The 14,370-nt window shown below is 44.8% G+C and overlaps 2 protein-coding genes across 6 annotated transcripts in view; one reads left to right on the top strand and one right to left on the bottom strand.

Annotated features, from left to right (window-relative positions):
• ciapin1 (cytokine induced apoptosis inhibitor 1) overlaps positions 1-5,129 on the top strand; it is an 86,181-nt gene extending 81,052 nt beyond the window's left edge. For all 3 annotated transcript variants that reach the window (XM_049723106.1, XM_049723104.1, XM_068650950.1), the window contains one exon: positions 4,255-5,129. In XM_049723106.1, the coding sequence (XP_049579063.1) occupies positions 4,255-4,354 (100 nt within the window). In that variant the 3' untranslated portion in view covers positions 4,355-5,129. The remainder of the gene's footprint in view (positions 1-4,254) is intronic.
• Positions 5,130-5,427: 298 nt separating this feature from the next.
• The window catches only part of prmt7 (protein arginine methyltransferase 7), a 28,248-nt gene continuing 19,305 nt past the window's right edge, over positions 5,428-14,370 (bottom strand). For all 3 annotated transcript variants that reach the window (XM_049723047.2, XM_049723048.2, XM_049723049.2), the window contains 3 exons: positions 9,767-9,927; positions 6,092-6,188; positions 5,428-5,668 (listed from right to left, as the gene is read on the bottom strand). In XM_049723047.2, the coding sequence (XP_049579004.1) occupies positions 5,510-5,668; positions 6,092-6,188; positions 9,767-9,927 (417 nt within the window). In that variant the 3' untranslated portion in view covers positions 5,428-5,509. The remainder of the gene's footprint in view (positions 5,669-6,091; positions 6,189-9,766; positions 9,928-14,370) is intronic.

Raw genomic sequence — 14,370 nt, 5'->3', positions numbered from 1 at the left:
GGTCAGAATGTTTGCCGTTTGATGTGATTTCGCTTCAGCTTTCATAAATCTGACCTGCAGGCGCTGAAGTGATGGAAACAGTTATTCAGAATAACAGTGTCATATTTAATGAGAATCACTGATAGTCCATCCATCCATCATCCATCCATCCATCCATCCATCCATCCATCCATCCATCCATCCATCCATCCATCCATCCATCCATCCATCCATCCATCCATCCATCCATCCATCCATCCATCAATTCTCTGTACCGCTTGTCCCCACGGGGGTCACGGGTGTGCTGAAGCTCACTGGCAAACAAGATGGCGGTGCGCACGGACACAGCGGCTTACGGCTCTCCACGCCAGTGCTCTTTTTTCTTTGACTATCTTTTTTTATTTTCACTCTTTGGCACACTCTGTACTGGGAATCCCAAGTACACTTTCCACTCGCTCACGGACATTGGATACCAATCACGGATACCTATTTCAAGTGACTTTCACCGCAAGCACAACATCCCAGACGAGATTGCGAGACCGCCGGGGTCTCCGTGGATTGTTGTCGGGTCTGGGAGGCGACGCAGGCGAAGAAGAGAGAGGAAGCAAAAGCGAGGCCGTCGGTCTGGCCTAATGCAAAGGCTACGTAAACAACCGCACAAGCCGCCTCTCCCGAGCCTGTTTCTCTCCAACACCAGATCCCTGCTGCATAAAATGGATGACCTGGGTCTACAGCTCACGGGAAACCACTACGTCCGGGACTGTTGTGTGACTATTATAACCGAAACCTGGCTGCGCCCGGATATCCCCGATGCTAGCATGCAGCTAGCAAGCCGCTCCCTGCTACGCGCGGACAGAACATTGGACTCCGGTAAACGCAGAGGTGGGGGGCTTTGTATGTATGTGCACGATAACTGGTGCAACAATGCGACCATCGTAGGCAGCCACCGCTGTCCGGACCTCGAGTACATGGCAGTCAGGTGCCGGCCTTTTTTCCTCCCGAGGGAGCTAGCTGTTGTTATCGTCATTGCTGTTTACATTTCACCCGACGCTGACGTAAGCACGGCACTCTCTCTCCTGCTGAGAGCTGTGAGTGAACAACAACGGGCTCACCCTGATGGCTTCCACATTGGAGCGGGGGATTTTAACAAGGCCAACTTAAAGACTGTACTGCCGAATTTCCACCAGCACGTAAAGTGTGCTTCACGGGGTGAGAACACCCTGGACCATGTCTACACCAACATCAAACATGCATACAGAGCTATCCCCCTTCCCCACCTCGGGCAATCAGACCATCTGTCCCTCCTGCTCTTCCCTGACTACACCCCCCTCAGACGCAAACTCAGACCCACCTTAAGGACCATCACCTCCTGGCCTGAGGATGCACTCCACAAACTCAAAGACTGTTTTCAACGGACAGACTGGGACCTGTTCGACCACCAGGAGCTGGGGACACACACAGACACAGTTATGGGCTACATCCAGTTCTGCACCAGCAATGTGACTGTGACCAAAACCATCCGGGTCTTCCCTAACCAGAAACCCTGGATGTGCAGCCAGGTCCGCTCTCTCCTCAGAGCCCGCGACACCGCCTTCAGGTCAGGAGACAGAGCTCTGTACAGCGCTGCCAAAGCTGAGCTGAGGAGAGGAGTCAAACGGGCGAAAGCGGACCACAGACAACGCATCGAGTCCCACCTGTCCAGCAACAACGGCCGTAAGGTGTGGCAGGGCATCCAGGAGATCACCAACTTCAGGGGCAGTGCTGCTCAAGTCGAAGACCAAGGCACACAGCTGGCAGAGGAGCTAAACAGCTTCTTTGCTCGGTTTGGAACATCCCAGCAGCGCTCCCCTGTCCCTGCCCTGCCCCCTCCCCCACCCAGCTCTGACATCACTCCACTCACTGTTCAGGAGCACAAGGTCAGAAAGGTGCTCCTTGCAGTGAATCCCAGAAAGGCCGCAGGCCCGGATGGGGTTCCCGGCAAGGTGCTGAGGGCATGCGCTGAGGAGCTCGCCCCCACCTTCACCACGATCTTCAACCGCTCCCTGGCCCTAGCAACCGTCCCGCCCTGCCTGAAAACCTCAACCATCATCCCAGTGCCGAAGAAGTCGGCCATCTCTAGCCTGAATGATTACCGACCAGTGGCCCTCACTCCGGTGATCATGAAGTGCTTTGAGAGGCTGGTTCTTCAGCACATCAAGGATCATCTTCCCCCACACCTTGACCCCCACCAGTTTGCATACCGGACCAACAGATCCACAGAGGACGCCATCGCCGTAGCCCTCCATTGTGCGGTGAACCACCTGGAGCAGCAGCAGAGCTATGTCCGGATGCTCTTTGTGGATTACAGTTCGGCATTCAACACCATCCTCCCGGACAGACTCACCACAAAGCTGGACACTCTCGGACTCCCCTCTCTCACATGTGCCTGGATTAATGACTTTCTGACCAACCAACTCCAGGCTGTGAGAGTTGGCTCCCGCCTCTCCTCCACCCGTACGCTGAGCATCGGCTCCCCACAGGGCTGTGTGTTGAGCCCCCTCCTCTTCTGCCTCTACACTCACGATTGCAGACCGGCTCACAACCACAACCGGATTGTCAAGTTCGCCGACGATACCACTGTGGTCGGTCTCATCTCCAATGGCGATGAGGTAGCCTACAGAGAGGAGGTCTTGGAGCTGGTCGACTGGTGCTCTGAGAACAATCTCGCTCTGAACACCAAGAAGACCAACGAGCTCATCATAGACTTCAGAAGGCACAGCCCTGAGCCAACTCCCCTCTTCATCAACGGCGAGCAGGTGGAGAGGGTCCACAGCACCAAGTACCTGGGCGTCCACATCTCTGACCGGATCTCCTGGTCAGAGAACATCACCACCATCGTCAAGAAGGCTCAGCAGCGGTTACACTTCCTGAGAGCCCTCAGGAGGTACAACCTCAACACCGACCTGTTGCTGACCTTCTACCGATCTTCCATTGAGAGTCTACTGACCTACTGCATCGTAGTATGGTTCGGCAGCTCCACCGCCGCTGACAGGGAGAAGCTGCAGAGAGTGGTGAAGGCAGCCCAGAGGATCATTGGCCACCCTCTCCCCTCCCTTACGGACATCTACACTACCCGCTGCCTCAGCAGGGCTAAGGCCATCTCAGCTGACAGCTCCCACCCTGGCTCCGCCCTGTTTGACCTGTTGCCCTCTGGAAGACGCTACAGGCAAATGAAGACCAGGACAAACAGACTCAAAAACAGTTTCTTTCCCCAAGCCATAGCCGCCCTCAACTCCAGCCGACACTGATGACACTTTCCTCCTGCACTACTACTGCACTTTGTCCGCACTACTGTTTCCGATTATTCATCTACTTTTCTATTAGTCGTTTACTTGACTATGTTACTCGTATCTACCTCATGCACTGGATGGAGGTCTCCAATTTCATTGTACTATGTAGAATGACAGTAAAGGTTTTCTGATTTCTGATTCCAGCAGGCATCGATCGGGCATTAGGCAGGGGACACCCTAAACCGGTTGCCAGCCGATCGCAGGGCACACAGAGATGAACAACCATCCGCACTCACACCTCGGGGCAATTTGGAGTGCTCAATTGGCCTACCAAGCATGTTTTTGGGTTTAAATGTCATTTATATTACTTCACACAAAGACTACATCCATCTGCTCCTGGTTCGGCCCCCCCGGTCAAAATTTAGAACCCAATTCAAGTCAAAAAGTTTGCCCACCCCTGGCTTACACTCTACATCACCTCTCTATGAGCCAGCAAGAGCAACTCTGCTATCAAGTGGTCAGAGTTAACCACTACAATGCTCTGTAGACTTGATTTTATGTCGAGAGGTGGCCGGGAGTCTTATCTAGTAGATATGGGTAGATAATATCTACCCATTGATAAAAAATAAGTTGACGAGAATACTCATCGACAGGATCTTGCGTCATTGTCAATGACGAGTATTGTCGTCGCTGGCATACAAAGAGTTAAGTTCGTAAGTAACGGTACCACTGTTGCCAGTATGTAAAAATATCATTCATTGCTGTAAATTTCGTGCACTAAATCCATACTGTAATGCCTTTCATAGCAAATGTAGACAATACATTATGTCAATCAAGTTTGTAAGTAAAGGTACCACTGTATTACAGACACATGTTGAGTATCTTGTTATATTAGTTACTTCCAAAATGTGATAATACTAACGTAGCGCATAACTTTTGTCATGCGCTACACCCAGTACTTGTCATGCCTTTGTGTGGGATAAAAAGTGTCTTGGCTCTCTTTCAGTGTTACCTTGGTGATGCATTCCGATGTGCCAGCTGTCCATACCTGGGGATGCCAGCATTCAAGCCAGGAGAGAAGATTTTGTTGGAAAACAGCACACTAACAGATGCTTGAAACTCCAAATCACATACATTCAACTCTGTGCCTCACTATCATTCCAGTGATTCACAACACCCCACTCTCAAAAATACTTGGCTTTGTTTTGTTTTAATAATATAATAGAAGTGTAATTACATAGTAGCTGCTAATGATCTTCAGTAGGAGTTAAACTTGACGTATGTGATATTGAATTTGTTTTGTTTGCTTGGTGTGGCAGCAATAGACTTTCATCTAAGGAAGAACAGGTCTATTCATTTGTGAAAATTATGTTGAGTTGTGTCGACGAGCTATAAATTACCAAAAGGGATCATGTTATTGCAGTAGAAATCGTTCAGAACTCCGATGGCCACAAACATGCAGCACCTTCTGACATTTTAGTTAAAATTAAAATAACCAATTCATTTATATTTCAGCAGCAGTCTTTGTCAGTCTGGTAGTACAATCAATGAATGATATGGGTACTGTCAAGATTTGTCACAGTTCGTTTCCTTGTTTTAATGTTGTCATAGTTTCAGTTTGCGTGTCTGTGTGCTCACCCCTCCCCTCATGTGCCCTAATCAGTGTTATCACCCTCACCTGCCTCTCGCTAGCTGTCTTATATTTTAGTCCTGTTTGCCCCTCACTCCCGTCGGGTTGTTTGCGTCTCATGTCTTCTTGTTTTTCTAGCTGCTTGTCTGTTCTCGTCTTGTTTCGTCTTTCTGTTCAATTATTTTCGTCCCTACTCAAGCATCTATAGTCTGTATTTTGAGTTCTGTCAATAAACCCTGGTCCAAGCTGCATTTGGTCGCCCAGCTCCATTCACTTCGACATATTCGACAACAAAACAAATTTTGAGTTGTCAGTCATTAAAATGAAATGTTACTTTCATCAACGAACCTTACAGAATTATTACAAGCCATTTTTTGATTGACAGAAACCTAATTACAGTACAAAGTGTTAGTACTACTAAGGACTTGCCCAAAGGGTTAGTACTACTAAGGACTTGCTCAAAGACATTCGACAGACAAAAGCCATATCTTGCTTTCTGGACTAAAAAACATAATCAGTCAGTACTGACGCAACGCCCACCTCTGCTGCTTATATTTCAGAGTCGACACGACAGCCAATTTATTCTTTGTGAACAAATACATAACTGTAAAAAGTTTTTAATTCAAACATATCAATGAGACTTGCAATTGAACTCCATCTTGATGTCTCCTGAACTGGGCTCAAAGGTAAAGTTGTAAAACAAAGCAGCTCTGTTATTGGCAGAATTCTCCCATCCCGATCTGAAGAAATATACTCCTTGTTTACTATGGCGACTCCACTCACAGTGGCCCTGCAACAGGTGACACTCAACAGTTAAATTTTCCAACATACAGTGACGGAAAAATAACAGACCCTCTTTGTGACTTCAGTTTAATGTTCATTTTAAATGCCTTGTAAAATAAAATACATCAAAGAAAACAAAAACAGCTCATGACAATTGAATTTAAAAGCTGATAGAGACATTTTCCGAAGATTGTCTTGACAATGATCAAAATCACTTGGTAAGTTCTTACATTAGAAGCCTGGCAATGTATTGCTAAAACAGGTGCTTTTAGCCATTCAGTTTTTTGTGTCAGTCACTTGATAGCACTATTTGTGACACCAGACATCAAAATAAACTTAAAGAAATTAAAGAAAACATGGTGGTCTCTTGACTTTTTCCCCCCACGGCTATATATTAAGCGCATAGTCAAAAAATAAACCTGCAACATACCTCTTCACTGATTGGATCAGTTAAGCCCACGCTTACTGTAATGTCCCGGGTTAGGTGGTACTCCAACCACATTGCTACACCATGGCAGTTGCCACTTCTGGAAGAGAATGAGCATTACCAGTAACTTACTTTTTTTTCCAAGGAATTACTTCTCATCCACAAAGGAAGGAACATTTTGGTGAACTTTTACTTGATGGGGGAAAACTATGGACATTTTCCATGGGAATTAAGGAATTCATTAGTCAATTTTCATTTCTGTTTTTTTTTTTATTACTAACAAGTGAGCTGGAACCGATCCTAGCTGACTTTGGGGAGCATATGAAAACATCATACAAGAGGCTTTGATATTCTAATGCAGACCTCATACAACACATGGCTGATATTCATATTATTATTTAGCTATTTTTGCTGCTCCATTAATCCCGTCCAGTTACAACCTGAGTGATAAAAAGGGGTTCACCCTGTCGATCTAAATTGATGTGTTTTGGCAGGCATAAAGACGTAAAAAAAAAAAAAAAAAAGTCTATTGCAGTCATAGTTTAAAACAGGAGTGATGGATTTTTGAATGCCAATTCGACTTTTGGCACTTTTACAAAGGTCATACTTTAGCACCCTTGTCCTAGAGCAGAAGTGTCAAACTCATTTTTGTCACGGGCCGAATGAAAGTCATAGTTTTCTTTGGTGGGCCATTATGACTGTCAACCCAAATAAATGTATGTAACGCCTCATATTATATTCAATATAAGCTTCAAAACAAACTGATGAATAATTAGTTTTTAAATCAGAGACTAGTAAAAACTGTTCAAATATTTTAAAAAGATGATTTTTAAAAGTGAACTCAATTTGCAATTTTTGTATTGACTATTATAGTGAATTTGATGCACAATTTGTCCTCGCAGGCCACATAAAATGTGTCGGGCTGTATCTGGCCCCCGAGCCTTGAGTTTGACATGTGTCCTAGAGCATAGGTGTCAAACTCAAGGCCCGGAGGCCAGATACAGCCCGTCACATTTTATGTGGCCCGCGAAGACAAATTTTGCACCAACTTTGTCATTACTCAAATTACAAATCGTCTTTACTTTTCAAAAATAGACTTTGGTAGAGATTTTCATTACTATTCGTCTTTTTAAAATATTTGAGCAGTTTTTACTAGTCTCTTATTTCAAAACTAGTTATTCATCAGTTTGTTGTGTAGCCTATGTGTATATAGAAGACGTTGACAGCCATAATGGCCCTCCGAGGGAAACTATGACTATGATGCAGCACGCAACAAAGATGAGTTTGACACCCCTGTCCTAGAGGATCCGATTAACACCCGGGACAACAACTGGGTAAAAACATGACACGGCGTGTGATTTTAACATGTTAATTAAATGCTTGGGTGATCAATAACTTCACAGACATCTGACTGGAACCACATTAAATAGGAGCGTATCCAACTTTACACAGTAGAATTGCAGGAATGTAGTATTTAGATTAATACTGGAATTTTCTTTCACATTTGGTGCTATCTTTTGACTTTTTACAAAGGGAACATTTTTAAGAACTCCCAGAGGTTCTATTCGATTGTGATTGTGGGTGTTTCACTTTAAAATGTTCAAGTTGACAAGTAAATTTATTGCTTTTTATTTCAACAGTCTTGCGACGTGCTGTTTACCAGCGCGACGGCATCTGCAGGTAGACTTATAATTTTATTTTCATACACTCTATAGTACTTTTAAATATGTTATTGTATTTTAAACACTTTCCTAAACATTTTAAGGTGTAATCGTGTCACGGTTCCGCTCTGCTCTTGCCGTGCTGACCGGCTGACGCGTCCCCGCAGCCCAGCGCGAGGGCATCGCACAAGACTTCTATAATTTATTTTTAAACACTTTATTATACTTTAAAATACATTATTGTATGTTTAAATATTTTTTAATTAGCTTGCTATGCCCTTCTGCTTTGATGATGCACAACACGAGCTCGCTGACCGGCTCGTCAGCTTGCCTCGTAGTCCTTCTCTGCAGGCATTCCAGCCCTTCTTGTTTCCTTTAAACTTTACCCAAATACAGAGCCGGTGTTTCATTTGGTTGTCCTGCCTCATTTGTGACAACAAAGCGAAGCGCGAATCAGAGATGCTGCTGATTCTGCTGACACAAACAAAGTGGAGGAGTGGATACGTAGCAGGAGATTGCGATAAAGCCTGGTTGGAGCTGCTCTTACAGCTCTAAGCCAATCAACGGCCAATAGTGTGCTGTAAAGTCATATGGGCAGACAAAGCCCTGCGTTCCAAGTGACGCCGCAAAAAAACGTGATGCACTGAATATATCTGCAATATTTGTTTTCATGAAAACCCACGATGTACTGAGGCCGCGATAAATGAACTGCGAAGTAGTGAGTGATGACCGTATTCTTTGGCATTTGACTCAGCATGAGTCTTCATTTTGGTCTTACTATTTTTGTGTTTTTTTACTGTTCATATCATAAATTTATAATTTTACCTGTGTTTTTGTTCTTTTAATTTTGCCCCTTCTACAACCAAGTCAATGTAGCAGTGGTTTCTTTAAAGTGCTGTATAAATACAGTCGAGAGTAGTTGATAATAATGACCATTTATTTAACTTTTCTACTTGTACTGTTTTGTGCTTCCTGCTTGCTGCTCACACCTACTGCATGTTTTGTTGACGAAATGCAAATGTACTGTAATAGTGGTGGGGGGAAATATAGTGGCCTGACGAGGTGGCCTGTCAGAGCTGCTTGTTAGTGGGGAAGTTTTGTAACCATGGTGGAAATTTGTATCACGCAGCTCATTGCTGATGCAATACACACATTTACGTACGAGTTGTGGCAGCACATGCAAGTTTAGCGCCTAGCAGTGGCATTACCAATTAGCTTGTTCAGATATTAAGATGTGATAGACAGTTTTTGCATGATTTGAATGAGGCAAAATGTTAGGGTTTACAGATTATTTTGATCGTATGATTGTTGGAATGTAGACTAGAATTATTAACTTTGTTTAAACCTTTTATCTTTCCTTGACTCTGAAAAGTTAGGGTTAGGGTTCCATTCAGTTGTTGAAACTTTCCAAATGGTGTGGAAACATTCTTGCTTAGTTAGTCATCTAAAATGCTCCACCAGTTTCTGTTTCCACAACCTTGTAAAACAATGACCTGAGACCCTCCGCACTGATTAACCAGTTGCTGAGGTGACCACCAAACATGTCCAATGTCACCCCCACTCTGCTTTCTCTCAATAAATACTCTCTTGCAAGAATCCAAAGTCAGACCTCATTCGATCATCGCTGTACTCACAGCGACGAATAACTCTCCACTTGCAAGTGCTTAAAAAGGGCATACTGTCTCCCGTGTGGTTCTTGCAAAAATAAGTTAGTGAGCACCACTCTAACACAAAATAGCATGCTTTTTTTCTCGAATATATTGTTATAATCATTTGTTTCAGATGTACTATAATTATTGTCTGTATAAAAATTAAATTTGGTGTTCAAAAAGTATTTTTTCAAACGAGTCAAAAAGTCTTTTTTCAAACCTGAGTCTTGAAAAAGAGTGCATCATCTTATAATCAGGGTTGTCTTACATTCAGGCCAATACGGTATTTTGGTCCCAAAACGATAAATCGTTCGGTTGTATCGGGCGAATTAAAAATAAGATTCCTTTCGTCATAATATCAAGCATACCTTATGAATGGTAGAGCGCCTTGGCTGATGATAGGCTGTTGAGGGATACAGTGGGTGAAGTCAAAGGTCATGACAGCTGTGGACTGAGTCAAAGCACGACATGGATACTCCCACAGAGGGTGGGGCTCTGCCTCGCGAGACTCCTGAATATCCAGTGACTTCTGAAAATACAAAATAGCATTTATTTTTAAACCCCGTACGAAAGGAAATACTCCCATTTTTGGGACCATAGCAGAAACAAGTGCAAGATCAAAATAACTCATGTCACAGGCATCAACACTTAGTTTTGTTCTACTTAGTTTTCAGTTTACAGACCATTCAAATCCATGATTGTAAGTAGGAATGGCAAGTACCGATACCAGATATCAGTATTAAGCCTCTACAAATCATGCTTTAGATAAGTTATTCGTGATGGCAGTCAAGAGCAGTCACCGATACCAAGGCACCCTGTCATGGCTATTATACTGTCAGGAAGTAAATGGCTATTCATCCATTATCTGAACCGCGTATCCTCATCTCACAGCTGATTTCGGGCAGAAGGTGGGTCACACACTGAACTGGTTGCCAGCCAATCACAGGGCACACATAGACAACCATTCACCCTTACACCTACGGACAATTTGGAGTGGTCAATTGGCCTATCATGAATGTCTGGAATGTGGGAAAGGAAACCAGAGCACTCGGAGGAAACCGACGCAGGCACGGGAAGAACACGCAAACACACAGGAAGGCTGGAGCTGGAATCAAACCCTGCACCTCTGATCTGTGAAGCGACATGCTAACCAGTGCAATACTCTGATATGCCCAATCAGATTCAATTTGCAAGATGCAAATTGTAAGTACCGTATTTTTCGGACTAAAAGTCGCTCCGGAATATAGGTCGCATTAGCCGTAAAATGCACAATAATGTGAAAAAAAAACATAAGTCGCATTTTGGGGGAAATTTATTCGACAAAATCCAACACCAAGAACAGACATGAACGAGCAACAACAGGCTCAACGATAGGTATGCTAACGTGACATAAACACAAACGAAGAGCTGAGAACAGGCCTGACGTAACATTATTCAAATAACTTACATAACACGTTTTTAAAACCATCTGTGTCACTTCAATTCATTAAATCCATCGATCGTCCTTTATGTCAACAATGCCAGCCGCTTGCACTTCAAAATATTCCACAGGCCCATATAACGATATATAAATTATATATCAAATAACTATTATATAAGCAATATTATCAAACCATCTGTGTCACTCCAAATCACTAAATCCATCGATCAAATTCCGCGCGTGCGCCCTGACGTCAGCCTCGTTGCTATTCCACAGATCTAGTATATAACCATATTGTAGCGTTAACAAAGTAAAAGGAAAGATGTGGGTTTGGTAAACGGCTCCACGGAGATGAAAGAGAGCTCCGTAGGACTGGGCGTGCGTAAAAGCCATAATAGTTTTTCAAACCTTCTGTCATTCCAAATCATTAAATCCTTCAAACTCTTCCGTCTTCCGTCTCACTTACAAACAAAGCCGCTAATGATGCCGGTAGTACGTGGGGCCCTTCGTCATCTTCGTCATCCCGTGATCGAATCTTTGTCCTTTATGTAATCAACCGCCGCACCGCTGACGTCACTTCACATTCAAATTACAGTAATCCCTTGCTACGTCGCGGTTCATTTATCGCGGTTTCACTTTTATTTTTTTTATTTTGAAAATTTGTAAAAAAATTCACATACAAGTCGCTATATATATATATATATATATATATATATATATATATATATATATATATATATATATATATATATATATGGCTGACGTAATTTTCGGAAGTCCAAATGATCACACATGGAACTAATATATATATATATATATATATATATATATATATATATATATATATACACACTTTATATACTTTACTTTATACTTATATACTTTTTAAAAATCTTTTTACTATGTCCAGCTGCCCCACTCATTTTTATACCCTTTCTTAAGTTTAAGAGAAAAAACAGGGTTCTGACAATTGGAGGGAACTCGCGAGCTAGCGTGTTAGTGTTGTGTTGTTAGCGCCGTTTTTTGCGCACGCGTCAAGTGCGAAAAAAAACCCAAAAACATTTTAATGTCACATGATCGACCAGTAGTGGCCAGGCGATCGACCGGCCGATCGCGATCGACGTATGGGGCACCCCTGCTCTACTGTACTCACATTATTGTTAATCGATATTCATATGCAAATCCATCCAAGTCCAAATTAAACAGTTGGGCAAGTTCGCCATTAAACATGCCAAGTTCCTTCTCTTCGTTGTCATGTTGCTCTTCTGCAATGATCCTGGCTATCCAGAAAGCTCTAATTGTAACTCATAAGCATCTCTCATTGTCTATGCTATTTTAGAGGGTCCTATTGCTGTTTTCTTTACACACAAATATTTATTTATCAATGGCGGCGGAGGTACGTACTCCTCTACATGTTGCGTCTTAGTCCTCTGATTGTTTTTTTGCCCCGATCTATGTTAAACGTTAATTGTTAGGATTGATAAATTATTTTAATCGTATGATTATGTTGGAATGTAGACTATAGTGTTTGACCAAAGTTGTCCTGTTCTCACAACGCAGTAAAATAAAGTGCTTGCATCCTCTGCTTGATTGACTGGCTGCAGAGGAAGCAATCAAAGTTGTTCTGTTTCCCCCAACGTCGTAACACACCCCCTGCTCTGATTTGACCAAAGGCCAGGGGTTCACCAAACCTGTCCACTCTCACCCTCACCCTGCTTTCTCTCAATAAATACTCTCTTGCAACAGACCAAAGGCAGACTACGTTTGAACAGACTGTATGCTACAGTGACGAACGTTTTCTCCACTTGCAAGTGCTAAAAGGGCATACTGTCTCCCGTGTGGTTCTTGCAAATAAGTTAGCGTGAGCACCACTCTAACAGTAATGTCGTCTGATTGGTTCATCGGGTGTTCATATTACGCCTGTATAATACGTAAGCCAAACAAAACAACTGTACATATTTTGGAATTTGGTCCACACAAAAGACGCACCTAATTAAAAGGTGCACCTTGAGAAAATTAAAGGCTTTTAAGTGCGGCTTATGGAGCGGAAAATACGGTACTCATCAATATTGGCTGATATTTAACACATTGTGATAAAATATCCAGCTGTATTATCCATCCATCCATCTTCTTCCGCTTATCCGGGGTCGGGTCGCGGGGGCAGCAGCTTTAGGAGGGACTCCCAGACTTCCCTCTCCCCAGCCACTTCATCCAGCTCATCCCGGGGGATCCCAAGGCGTTCCCAGGCCAGCTGAGAGACATAGTCTCTCCAGCGCGTCCTGGGTCGTCCCCGGGGTCTCCTACCGGTGGGACATGCCCGGAACACCTACCCAGGGAGGCGATGCCCGAGCCACCTCATCTGGCTCCTCTCAACGTGGAGGAGTAGCGACTCTACTCCGAGTCTCTCCCGGATGACCGAGCTTCTCACCCTATCTCTAAGGGAGAGCCCGGACATCCTGCGGAGAAAACTCATTTCGGCCGCTTGTATCCGAGATCTCGTTCTTTCGGTCACGACCCATAGCTCGTGACCATAGGTGAGGGTAGGAGCGTAAATCGACCGGTAAATTGAGAGCTTTGCCTTTTGGCTCAGCTCTCTCTTCACCACAACGGACCGGTACAGGGTCCGCATTGCTGCCGACGCTGCACCGATCCGCCTGTCGATCTCGCGCTCCATCCTCCCCTCACTCGTGAACAAGACTCCAAGATACTTGAACTCCTCCACTTGGGGCAGGATCTCATCCCCGATCCGGAGAGGGCATTCCACCCTTTTCCGATCGAGGACCATGGACTCGGATTTGGAGGTGCTGACCCTCATCCCGACCGCTTCACACTCGGCTGCGAACCGTTCCAGCGAGAGCTGGAGATCACGGCCTACAGCACCACGTCATCTGCAAAAAGAAGAGACGCGATGCTGAGGTCCCTAAACCGGACCCCCTCAACGCCTCGGCTGCGCCTAGAAATTCTGTCCATAAAAATTATGAACAGAATTGGTGACAAAGGGCAGCCTTGGCGGAGTTCAACCCTCACTGAGAACGAATCTGACTTACTGCCGGAAATGCGGACCAGACTCTGGCATCGGTGATACAGGGACCGAACCGCCCTTATCAGTTGGCTCGGCACCCCGTACTCCCGAAGCACCCTCCACAGAACCTCCCGAGGGACACGGTCGAACGCCTTCTCCAAGTCCACAAAACACATGTGAACTGGTTGGGCGAACTCCCATGCACCCTCGAGGATCCTGCCGAGGGTGTAGAGCTGGTCCACTGTTCCACGGCCAGGACGAAAGCCACACTGCTCCTCCTGAATCCGAGGTTCGACCTCCAGACGGACCCTCCTCTCCAGCACCCCTGAATAGACCTTACCAGGGAGGCTGAGGAGTGTGATTCCCCTGTAATTGGAACACACCCTCCGGTCCCCCTTCTTAAAGAGGGGAAACACCACCCCAGTCTGCCAATCCAGAGGCACTGTCCCCGATGTCCACGCAACGTTGTAGAGGCGTGTCAGCCATGACAGCCCCACGACATCCAGAGCCTTTAAGAACTCCGGGCGGAT

This window comes from Syngnathus scovelli, chromosome 6, assembly GCF_024217435.2.
Source record: "Syngnathus scovelli strain Florida chromosome 6, RoL_Ssco_1.2, whole genome shotgun sequence".
NCBI lineage: Eukaryota > Metazoa > Chordata > Actinopteri > Syngnathiformes > Syngnathidae > Syngnathus > Syngnathus scovelli.
This window is presented reverse-complemented; position numbering and strand designations above follow the sequence as displayed.